Here is a 12,444-nt window from a genome sequence, read left to right on the forward strand (position 1 = left end):
GGGTCAAATCCTCACCCCACTCACAAAGGAAAAGTTGGAAAAATTCCAAAGAGAACCCGGGAGATGTTTGTCCACACTACAAAACCACCGCTTGTCCCCAGGGTCCTCCTCCCTGGGGACTAGGTAGGACTGGAGAAGCTCTCTGGAGAATGTCCCACCAGTGCTCACTGATGCCCATTGCCTTTGGGAATGGATGTGGCACTGTGCTGTTAAAGGGCAGCGTGGGTGTTTTGGTCTTCCAGACCCAAAATTTTCTCCTCTGTGGCAGGCTGGGAGGAGGTCTAGAAAGAAGCCACTATTTTGGAAAGGGCAACTGGGCCCCCTGGGTTATTTGGAGCCTGCCAGCTTGACAGCCATCACGGCTGAAATACTGAGATGGCTTTTAGAGAAAGCAAAGTGAAGTTAATTAAAGGGGGAGTGTAACTGATGCCAATCCCAGAAGATGATGAAAACAGATCTCTACTAACTTCTTCATTTCTACAGGGCTTGCGTTTGGGCTGATAAAGATGATACTGTCAATGCAGTCGGCCTGCTCGAGTGATTTGATTTGGCGTCTGGCCACAGTACAAATGGAGCTGGAGTGGAGTCTACTGCTCAGTTTGATATACAGATTGATAAACTTTATTGATATAAAACCACCATGGCATACCTCATAGGAGGTCAAAAGTGGCTGCCTGTGGGCTGCAAAATGCTGCTGCCATGGGGAGTTGTGGTCACGCAGCCACTTTTCCGGTGGGGTTGGATGAAAATCAGTTCTTGAGCCTCCCAAGTTTTACTTGTTTGGTGGAGAAAATAAAACCATTTAAATATTATTTATAAATGGTTCTTACAGGGTAAGCCAGACTGCTCAGCTTGGTACAAACCCAAAGCACCTTTATTTAGTACAACCACGTAGAGTCCTACATCTAGGAACGAAAAGGGAAGATGCATTTATAGAACAGGACTACCTTTGTCTTGGGGAGCAAAGGGTATGAAAGCCATGGCAGAACCGTGAGTTTTAGCCTTATTTTAGTGGGACAATCCCTAAAAACTTTTCAGTGGTCTCTCAGAGGTAATCCAGGTTGCCAGAGTTGCAGGTCTGTGGTTGCAGCAATTATGCCCATGTCCCTGGTACCATGCAGCAGCCGTAGGGACAACTACCCACCTTGGCTTTGGGGAGGCAAGGATGGAAGTTTTATTTACTGTGGCTGTAGGATGGCATCCTGATGGATTTAAACTGAGACCAGGACACCCTTTACCCCTGCACGAGCAGCCATGAAAACTTTAATTTGTCCATGGAGCATTTGGGAGACAGGGCGAGGGGCTCTGGCATGCTGCAGTGGGTGCCGCCACCTGCCAGCCTGCAGCAGGCTGGAGGGCTGTGAACCCCGCCGATGGCCTCAGGCTTTCCCATCTAGGCGAGAAAACAAGCTGTGAAGAAAGTAAACATGTCACTGAAGTATTTTCCTTTCAGATGGGTTGATCCTTCCTAGCTCAAAGAAAGGACACGAGGGAGCTGCTGGCAGACTGGAGCACACCCTGACTTCACAAATATTTGAATAACGCTTACCAGGCTTTGCAGTATGCGTTATTCCAAATTAAATTACAAAAAATAAAATAAAATTAAATAGTGCTACTGGACTCTACCAGATGTGATGCCCTCAGGTAAACCTCCCTGCTTGCTCAGCCCCAAGCTCCAGCAGCTCCATCACCACCGATTGTGGCCTGGGATGAATCCTTGCAGGGGCAGCAGCTCAGATGGGGCTGAGCCACCTCCATCACACCCTGCAGATGCCTGTGCAATGCCACCATAGAGCTGGGTGCCGTCTGCCCTCTTGCTTAGCACACAGACGGGCCATTGTTTATGTAGGGCCTCCCTAAAGTGCCGTTGTTATTGTGCTCTCCCTCCCGTTTCCTGTGTTTGAACCCCTTATCACAGCCTTGTCCTGGGAATATGTGCTCGGGAGGGTGCGTTTTATGGGTTGATAAGCTTTTATTGCGACCGGCCTTATTTATGGGATGTCTGGAATCAAGAGGTGGGGACCCTGGACCTGGGTGGAGGCTGAGGGGGTGAGTGGTGGCCGTGTCTTGCAAGCAGGCATTTGCCTGAGGACAGCTCCAGTGGGGCAGAAGGGGGTGTCCCCCTTTCCCATCCACACCTCAGCATCCCTCTGTGCACCTCCATCACAGCCCACAAACCTCTCCAACTGCGCGGGCTGAGATCTTCTCTTGGCAGGGGATTGCATTTGATTATTTTTTTTTTTTCAGCATCAGTCTAGAAATAAATTGGAGTGACCAATAATGGCTTTGCCAGGTGATGGCTCCCTCTGCACTTTCACTCTGAGCATGCCGTTGTGTGTGTGTAACAAACAATGATTAAAGAGCTTTCTTAATCCCATGACTGAGCTACAATAGGACAAAGTTGTGCCCTTCCTGCCAGCTCCCAGTGTGCGGGGAACAGCTCGTGGCAAGCTCTCTCCCCAAGCTCCCCACTTTTGCAACCATATCAGAGTGTTTCCAACCTCCTTTAGCCCCCAAACGCCTGGGGAGCATAACACTGGACAGGAAGATGTTTGTATGCCCTCTCTTCCAAGCAGTTCCCAGTCTCCTGTGTCACCACAGGGACCTGAAATGATCTTCCCCGAAATCCATGCTGCGGTCTGAGCTGCACAAACACAATAAAAGTGCTTTCAGGGAGCGTGGCCTTCCTGCTTCATCCATTGGTCTGATACAAGATATCACCTTGTCCAAAATTCACCTTGTGCTTGCCCAACCAAAGGCACCAGAGCCGATGGGTGCCCTTTCCAGATCTTCTGCTTCCTGGGTGCCAGGCACCCAGATATTTCCCTGGCTGCTCTCTAAATCACAGGGGACAGAAGAATGTCCCATAGGAGAGATGCCCCCAGACACTTGCTGACCATGGCTGCGCTGTCAGTGTCCCCTGGGGCGTGTGGCTGCCCTGGACCTGGCACCACCAATTATTCCAAGTATTTTGGGCCAACAGACCCAAACTACAGCCTCCTACAGCAACCGGTATTGCCCTACACACTCACATACATGTGAGGTTGCATCATAGCTGCTTTTTAAACTGTGAGGCTTTTGAAGTAGAAGCCAACGTTTGTTGTTGTGTCTGCGTGGAGCCAAGTCCCTCGCTGGGGTGTTTACGAGAACCTCTCCTGTTTGCAGGGGCTCACCTCGCTTTTTGGAGCAAGGGGGTGATCTGAGCAGTGTTTGGTCAGGCTGGCAGGATCTGGGACTCCAACCACCATGAAGGAGGCCAAAAGACAGTTACCTGGGAGGGATCCCAGCTCTCTGTTCAGCTGAGATAACCAGGATCAGGATGACGTGGAGGAGAAGAGGCAAAATTTTAAAAGACGGTTGTCCTCTAGAATAAATAGGAAAAAAAAATAAAATCTTTGAACCAGCCACGCCATCCTTCGTCCCCAACCTTTTCTGCAGGGAGACGATGCTCCACGCTAGGAAGAAGGAACCCTCAGCATCCCGAGGAACAGTGGGTTTACCACTGTTTCCAGATTTTCGGCTCATTTGGGGCTTGCAGAGCCCCTGTGTGACTGCCAGTGACGGCTCCTTGCTTGCTGGCAGGGGTCAGCAGGAGCGGGGATGGCTCCGTGTTCACCACTGAGTTTTGGCAGGGCAGCAGTCTGCAGGCACCACGTTGGCTGCTCCTTCTCCCACACCCCACATTTCCCCACGTCACCCAGCCGGGCTCTCTGCTCGGCAAAAAAACACCCCAAAGGAGAGGGTGAGCGAGCAGCAGCGGGAATCACCACCAGCAGCCGAGCAAAGCAACCCCAGCCCCAGCGCCTCTCCCCGGGAGGATGCAGGATGAAAGCACAGAGCCCTTTTCCAGTCGCAGCTTGCACGGGCTTCCTCGCGGACATCTGGCAGCGGGGCCATACAGGCAGCAAGGAATGTAACGAGCTGTGCAGATGGGAGGTGCTGCGCTCAGGTTGCAGCCCGTGGGGCAGGGAGTCAGTGTTTTGTTTATAAACACAGGCGGGATGATTAAGATAAGAAGGGGATGGTAATTAAATTAAATTAAGGCTCTGGAAGTCGTTAGATGAGCCTGAAAGCCTTGCCAGTCGCTTTAATTCCTGGCTCTGCAGAACAGGGGCTCTCTGTGGTCGAGCACTGGAGGGTGACCGAGGGACTGAGGGGCTATTTCAGCAGCTCAGTGAAGAAGAGACACACACGGTTATACCTCAAAAAGGGGGACGTGAGGGAGCCAGGTGAAAGGAAAGCCCCAGAGCACTGCAGGAGGAAGGGGAAGGTGTGCAACCTCTGCTTCTCCCCCTTCCAGAGCTCAAACTGGAGCTAAGACACCGGGGGACAAAGGACCTGGATCCCCCCTGGGACGCAGCACACAGCAGGACACCCATCCCACCTGCTGGGTGCAGGCTGGGGCAGCAAGTTTGGGGTAAAACGGGTTAGGAAGCAGTTTTTGGAAGTGCTTATGTCTCCAGCTCGGTGGCTGCAGCTCTACCTGTGCCAGCTCAGAGCAAACGACAGTAGCAACACCCAGAGCCAACAAGTCCGCCCCGCGGGGCACGGCACGCCTGGCCACGCACCCGGGGATGACGGCTCCTGCTATGGGGCTGCGGGTTTGCCTTGAAATCCTGCCCCTGTTTGTTTTGCTTTCCTGCTTGCAATGTCACTGGTATACCTTAATATATTTTTTTCTGCTACGCAGATGGGGTAAATTGATCTTAGGAATATTTGTATCACCTTGGGAAGGGGGAACGGGCTGAGGAAGGCTGGATGCTGTATGGCAGGAGCAGCTGCTGTGTAAGCTAATGGCTTATGGCTGTGTGGTGAGAGCTGAATCTGGCCCCTGGCATGGGCTGGCTCTGGGGGCTGTATTGGGGGCTCACCAACCCCTCTGTAGCCCTGGGTGGGCACCTGGCTACCACCACTGGTCCTTGTCACCATGTCAGGGCTGTCGGAACACCCCAAGGGAGGTTTCACCCCATCCCTGGGGGAAAGCTGAGCTCCCTGGGGACCCCAAGGGGAAGCTGATCCCCTGAAGGTGGGCTGGGACACTGAGGGGAGTATGGGTGTTTCCCTCCCACTGTTCCCCCCAATTAGTCTCCCATCTCCTTTTTCTCCTCTACAAAGTGCTTCATTAATCTGCTGGGGGCGTTAATGCCAGGCTGAGCTGCAGAGGGTGCCCCCCCGCCCCTCGCAGCCCTCAGCCCTGTGCACTAACAGGTTTTTGCTGTGCTGTCATGGCTGTTAAGGCCACAAAGGCTGTAGTAATGTGAGCTTCTGGGGCCGTTGTCCGTCGAGGCCCGCGTACCCCAGGCCCTTTTGAAGGCAGGAATTTGGCTGAGCGTGACCAAGCTTGTCCCAGCGATGGCCCTGCTCCCCCAAGGTCAGGGACATGCGGCTGGGGGGGGGGGTGCTGGGGACGCTGGTGGGCACAAAGGGGTTTAAGCCTGGCTTAGGACAATAGGTTTTGTGTGTGTGGTTATTTCAGTGCCTTCTGGTTGCTCTCTCTCAGGGGACAACTGGGTGATCACACACTGGAGGAGAGGCTGGCATGGGCAAGGCAAAAGGGACCAGGACTCATTGGGGTGCAGGATTGCACCCCCGTGCTGGGCTCACCAGGACCCAGGGTCTGCTCCAGGCACCTGTGGGAGATGGATAAGAGGCAGGTGGGATGTAGGAGGTGCTGGCAGTGCTCTCTCGGGGGGCTGCAGACCCAAATGTCCCCGCCCCTTGCCCCAGCAACACCCCAAACTCATGGTCCCCTCCCCGGTGCCGGAGCCGACTGCGTGTGCCGTGTCGCGGCGCGGAGGAGCCCAGCTGTGGCTTTGAGCACTGCTGCTGGCCACGCTCCAACCCGGATTTCAAAGCAGCCGCCGGCTCTCTCCTGGGATGCGAGGTGGCTTCGGGGGGACTGGGGCAGCTTTGTAATTTGAAACAGTGGGGTTAGCCGGGAATGTGCCGCCGGCCCCGGCCATACAAGGGAAGAGGATCCCACTGTGTGCGTGGAGCTGCATTCCCCATCCTGCCCCAGCACAGCCGAGGGCAAGGAGTCCCCGGCACCCGTTGGCACCCAGGGGTGTTTCTAAAGCACCCACAGCTCCCCGCTGGCAGCAGCACAAGGGCACACGCTGCATCCTTGCCATCCCCACCCTGCTGCAGGTTGGGGTTGGGTTTCTCTCCCTCTTGTTTTCCACCATGGGCTGAAACTGTACTCCGGGGCAGGGGGAATTTGCGGCAGCAGATGGTGGGGAAGAGAGAAAAGGACGGAGCACAGCCTGTGGGCACGGGAACCCAACACCCCAGGAGGGAGCGTGAAGTGAGCTGCCTAAGGTGACCAGCCTGAAATGCTTTCAGTGTCACAAATGCACGGTGCTGTCCTGCCTTCCCTGCAATTATAACTGCAGGCAAGCAGTGATCCCACTCCGGATGCTTTTTTCCTCTTCTTTCTCTTTTTCCGTCTTTCTCTCTTCCCCCTCTAAAACAAAGATGTTTCCCCAGATGCACTGGTCCCCATCCAACAGCTCCTTTTGTCTTTGTCTCTTTTAGTTGTTTTTTTTTTTTCTTTTTTTTTTTTTCTTTTTTTTTTCTCCATACTCATTTGCTGTCCTCCCAGGCTCGGCACAGGGCGCCTTGTTATAGTGGAGAAGTTGGCTGAGGGCGCCAGGCCCCTCGTGGTGGTGACGCAGAGGGATGCTGCCTACAGCAAAGATGCTAAAAAACAAATTGATGGGTATAAGGGCTGCTCTTGGGTGGCAGCAGCTCCTGCTGTCCCTTGCTCTGGGGCAGGACTCACAAGGGACACCGTGCTGTGATGTCCTGGGCTGCCCATGTCACCCAGGCAGGCCCCTTCTGAGCTGCTCAGCTGTAGCTGCTGTGTGGTCACCAAGGGTCCTGTGCCCGGTCCTGGCTGTCTGTCTGTCCCAATAACCCTGCAAAAATGTTGGGTGTTCGGATGCAGACCCTGGTCTCTTCCAGCTGCCGTGAGCTGCTCTAGGAAAAGAAACCAGCACTCCCCATATGCCTGCCCTCACTTAACTCTGCAAGAGGAAATTTACTCCCGAGTTCCAGGGACTGCAGAACATTTTTGATGGGAGGGAGATATGGAAAGCTAACCTGACCTTTTCAACCAGGGAATGGCTGCTTCCATGCAAGCCCGTTTCACAAAAAAAAAAAAAAAAAAAAAAAAAAAAAAAAAAAAGTTGTGTTTTATTTTCCTCCCAATGCAGCACTGAAAACAAACATCCAAACCTCAGCCTTTGCTACAAAGCACAATTGTCTCTCCAGGGCAGCTCTTATACATTTCTATCCGGTCCTGCCTCCCTGTGCTGCTCCCCGCCTCTCCGAGGGCTCGGGGAGTGCGGTGGGATCAGCCTGGGAAGTTATTCTGTTCCCACCAAACACCTTGGCTAGCTGTGGAGTCCTTTTATTGCTGGGATGTCATTCACACTGTGCTTGTTTAACACACATACCAGCTGCCTCTTTTCATGCTACTGCTCTGAGAACGGAGATTCACAAGGACAGAGCTCATCTGAAGTTCACAGGAAGATGGGCTTGGACGGGGACGTGGGATGTAAATCCCCTCGAACGCTGCATATATTTGCATCTGCATCTGAATTTGCATCCTCTCTCTCATCACAAGATTCCCCCGTTGTGGCCTGCTGGGGAAACGCCACGCATCCTCGTGGGTTGAGTTTGTTGTTGTTTTTTATTTTTTCTCACTGTTGATGACTGGGTTGCTTTGCTTTTTTTTTTTTTTTTTTTTTTGGGGGGGGTGGAAGGGGGGTTCTACGATGACCAAACAAAGACTTTTCCAATCAAAAAAACGTGACTGCTGCTCAGCCAAACCTGCAGCACCCGGATTGTCACCATCTCCTTGGGCAGCCACAACACGGCACATGCATGGAGCAAGCTCCTCCTCAGCCACTGTGGCTGTTTTCCCACTTTGGGACATAACAGAAGATCCTTTCAACAACATTTCCTTTGAAAAATAATCCATCTAACTCTGTTTTTGGAAAGTGCTCCATGCTCTGCACAGGAAGAAGTTAATTACTGTCCAGGGGGTGAGGGCGTGTGTTCTCAAATGTTTTAAATGTTTAATTTTCTTGAAAGAAAAACCATCTCTGATCTCTGTTGGATCCTCTCCCTGTTTATACAGAGGGTTTCTATTAGCAGGGCCAACAGTACATCCCTGACCGCCACGTCCGTGTCCTTTCCTTCTTCCCTCAAAACAGGAACCCCTCCCGAGGGGTGTGTGTCCCACCTCTCCGTGTACCTCTCTGGGGACGGGGACAGCCCGTGCCCCCCTGCCTGCGCCTGCCTCACCCCAAGATGGGGGAAACTCACTTCCACCACTGCAACTTTTCATTTTCTGCCCATTTTCCAGGAAGAGGGGTGAGGAGGGGTGGGCTTCCCCATTGACAGCCCCTTTCTGGTGGGAGGCTCTGGGCAAAGCACCCCCAAGACCTTTGCTGGTGGGTTCAAGGCAAGTCCTGCTCAAGCAGCTGGGGATGGGCCATGCCTGAGAGGCATCCACAGCTATTTCAGAGCAGGTTTGCAAGCAGAGGCTGTCCCACAGCTCTCCCTGCCTCCCTGTCCTGGAGAGAAGTGCTGGCTGCAAGGACATCATTAGCTTTCCCCTCTCCTAATGGGATTTGGGGTCTCTCCTCCATCCCATTTGCAGCGTGCATGGGACAGGCTCCCAGACCCACCTGGGGGTGGGTCCTAGCCACTTCTTGGGGTGCTTTATGGGGTGCTGAGCACCCCTAGGTGTGGAGGCTGTGGGGAAATGGGCTCTTTGGAGGGTCAGCCCCGAGTACCCATCAGTGCCTGCTGGAACACCCCAAGCCCCACAAACTGTTCCAGAGGAATTGCTTTCTTATGTTACTGCTGCTTATCTCAGCTGGTGCCACTATCAGGGCATTGTCAGGGTTGCTCATTTAATGCTGATGAGGGGATAATGAGAATGGCCACCAGTGCTGTAACAGCCATCTGATTTTTCATGTTTTGTGGTCAGGAAGAAGTGACTAATAGGAAGGGATGGGGAGCGGTGCTCGGGGAGCGTGCCGGCCACTTGTGGTGGCATTTCCAGGGCTGGAGGCTGAGCGAGCTGTGGGGCCTCCTGATTTCAGAGCCTGCTCCACGAGGAGCTCGGGGCTGGGGTTGTCACCTTCCAGGGACCTGTATCTGGCAACATTGCACCAGGGAGGATGGTCTTGGGATCCTCTCCATGTCCAGGAGGGGCTGGAGCAGAGGGGGACATTGGGGTGACAAGGAGGACTTTGAAGGCTCTGTAGGCCAGGCCTCATGGCTGTGTCTCCTGGAGGGGTCTCAAACTCTCCCAGCCTTAATTTCCAGTGAGCCAGCTCCTCCAGAGCTGATTCAACTGGTATCTCACACCTGTGGCTTGCATGTTTGAAAGTGTCAGAACAAACCCCTGAGCTGCCCGTGTCCAACACCAGCCATATTTTGGGCCCACAACATCTGTTCTGTGCTCGGGACGAGGAAAAATCCCTTCACAGTGAACAAACCTGGCTGGCGCACTCAAACTGAGGGCCCATGCCCAGCTGAGCAGGGCTGGATGAACCCAGCGAGGAAGGTGGCCTCAGAGCAATGATGCAGGGGGAGAACTGGGGAAGGAGAGAGCAGAAGGGAGAGGGCACCAAAAGCTTCTGCAGCCAGGGTAGAGGATGTGTGGGGAGCTGTCAGACGTGCCCCCGCCGGGTCAGGGCTCCTCACAGCTATATTTTGGCCGCGGGGGCGGCAGCGATGCTTTGCAGCAGGCTGTCAGGGGATGGCGTGGCTGGAGGAGCACCAGAATGACTTTATTTCAGAAATATGTCCCTGTGGAGCATGCAGTGCCCCTCGGCTGAGCCGCTGGGACCCACTCCGCTGGCGATAGCGCTCGCCCCGGCTCTTATCGCTCCGCTGGGAACAGAGCTGATGAGGAAGTCAGCCAAATCCCTACACGCTGTCGCTGCCTTTGTCCCTTCAGCACGCTTGAGATGAAGGCTGGTTTCATTCCTCCTTACTTCTCTCTTTCTCCCTTTCCTCCTCCTTTCCCATGCACAATTTTTGGGGTCAATAATGGGCAGGATGGGGTGCAAGGTGGTGGCGGGGTGTGTGGGGGGCAATGTCCTGGTGTCCTGCTGGCACTGTCCCAGTCATGGGGCCAGCCAGGTGCCAGGCAGGAAAGGGCGTCCCCAGCCCCGGGAGGGGAGGAAAGGGACGGGGACAGGAAGGGCAGAGCGGCGCCCGGGGGGAGGCCACGCGAGGTGGGGAGAGCGCCCAGCTCCCGCGGGCAGGTTGTGCCCTCCAGCCTCCCCGCGGGCCAGGGGCACGAGGCGCCGTTGAACGTGGCCCAGAATAAACAGCCTCCTGCCGCCAGCCCTCCTGCCCTCCTGAGAAAACAGCCGGCCTGTTTTCCAGGCGGACGGGGAAGCGGCGGAGCCCTTTTTCCTCTGGCCCTGTTCCAGCGGAGTGGAGCAGCGGCATTAACCCGCTCGGCACAGGAGGAACGGGGGAGCCCATCCCAGGGCTGCCATCAGCTCCCCGGGGATGGGGTTTCTCCTGCCCTGTTAGCGCTTTGTGGAGCAGCGGGGTTTGGCATTGGAACGGGTTTCCAGCTTGCAGTTGGTTGTGGGTGTCCTTGGGTGCTGTGGGTTAGGGTCCTGGTGCCCTCCTGGTGGTGGTGAGGTGCTGGGAGGATGGAGGAAGCCGGGGTTGGTTTGAGCTGGACGTCCCCCCCTTGCTCCCCACACACTGGGGACAAGGTGACTCTGCAAACCACAGGAGAAAAAAAAAACAGCAAAAGCAACCCACGCCTTCCCCAAGGGCTTGACCAGTGTCTGTACATTTCAGAGAGACACCCAAAAAAACAGCCCCTCTATCACAGATGGATAGATTGGGGTGCCACCCCCTGCATCTTTCCCTCCCCACGGGCCATGGCAGCCCCGTGCAGTCCCCACGTGTCTGCACTCCGGAGCTGGGCTCCGGCACGTGAGCGAGTTGGCTGCAGACCCCCGGGAGCCCACAATGGGATGGCTCCCTGCAGGACGAGCAGCTTAGCATAAATATTTAATAGCTCCAGTAAATATTTAACTTCTCCAACATGAGTGAGGATGGAAAAAACAGACCCCGGCGGGCAACCTCGCAAAGCCCCTGGGTGAGATGCTTCGGAGTGCTCTTCCCGAATCTCAGCCCATTGTGCGGGTGTCTAGGAAGGGCCTGGCTTTCATTAGATGTGTGTGCAGAGCCGAACATAAGGAGGCTGTGATCTGAAGTCAGCTTATAATAAAAATAGCATGCCCTTTGCATGAGTCAAAAAAGCACCCGCTCTCAATTAAAAGGGAACGACATCCATCTGAAGCTTAGGCTGGTACTTCAGCTGGCTCGTGCTGGGCATTAAAATCATTTCCTTGGGTGTTTCGAGCTCAAGAGGGTGAAGAAGTTTTGTAGAGGATGGGAACAAACTGTGCAGCAGAGGAAATTCTGCTCCTGTTGGCTATTGAGGCTGCTTAACACCAGCGTTAGCTTTAGCGGAGAGGTTTCTGCCCTCCCCAGCTATGGTCAGCACATGGCGTGGTAGGGTTACTACAAAAGCCCTACTCAGCCCATGCAAGCTGACCTTCTTGCTCAACCCACCAAACCTCATCATTTGGCTGTCAGCATCGCTTCCTTGCCTTTTAAATGACCCACTGCTCGCCAAGGGGAAGTCCCTCATGGGCACAATGCTGGAGCCCTCACCCCAGGTGCCCTGCTGCCTCAGCACAGCGCTCTGCGACCTCAGGGAGTGATCCCAGAGCTCCATCCCTGCCTGGTTCATGCCGAGGAGCCAATTTTTGCACAGCGGGACCTAGACTGTTGCCATCTGGTTGGACATGCCTGTGCTAATAATAGTGCAGCTAAACATTTGCATGCGGGCCTCTTTTAGCACTCGGGCTCCCAGAGGGAGCCACATCTCTGGGGTTTTTAATAGAAAGCAAGCGGGGCCGTGAAGTCAGAGGAAGAAAAGGTGTTAGAAAACACCAGGTCAATGGGATGGGGCAATGGAGGGACTCGAACGTGAAGAAGAGCTGCTCCCCAAAGACTCTGCGTGGCCGGCTCTGGGTGATGGTGTGGGTCTGGGCTTGGCGAAGCTCTGCCTCGTGCGCAGGAGGAAGCCTGGCAGGTCAGCGAGGTGAAACCACTCAGACTCATCCTTCCCGAGACGTATCGCCCCATGCAGGTTCTCTGAACTGTGGTTTCCTGATGCAGCTGTTTGATAAATATTTATCTCCGCTCTATTGCGAAGCAATTAGGACAGCCTCAGAAGTGGCTTTGCTCAAGAGGCACCACAAAAATAAGACAATTTGGGTAATGAATGTGTCTATCTATTTTCCACTCATAAGGACTCTCCCGAAAGCTCGTGCGGAAGCAGCCGTTTCCCAAAGCTTCGGGTAAATGGCCGGTGCCACCCAA

The 12,444-nt window shown here is 54.4% G+C and overlaps 1 protein-coding gene across 1 annotated transcript in view; it reads right to left on the reverse strand.

Annotated features, from left to right (window-relative positions):
* Nucleotides 1-11,809, reverse strand: part of GRIFIN (galectin-related inter-fiber protein) — a gene marked incomplete at both ends in the record, with an annotated part of 21,928 nt that extends 10,119 nt beyond the window's left edge. The window contains 2 exons of the mRNA XM_084296171.1: nt 9,516-9,614; nt 11,612-11,809. Of these exons, the coding sequence (XP_084152297.1) occupies nt 9,516-9,614; nt 11,612-11,809 (297 nt within the window). The remainder of the gene's footprint in view (nt 1-9,515; nt 9,615-11,611) is intronic.
* Between the last annotated feature and the right edge of the window lie 635 nt (nt 11,810-12,444).

Source organism: Netta rufina (assembly GCF_964035555.1).
Source record: "Netta rufina genome assembly, chromosome: 15".
Taxonomy (NCBI): Eukaryota; Metazoa; Chordata; class Aves; order Anseriformes; family Anatidae; genus Netta; species Netta rufina.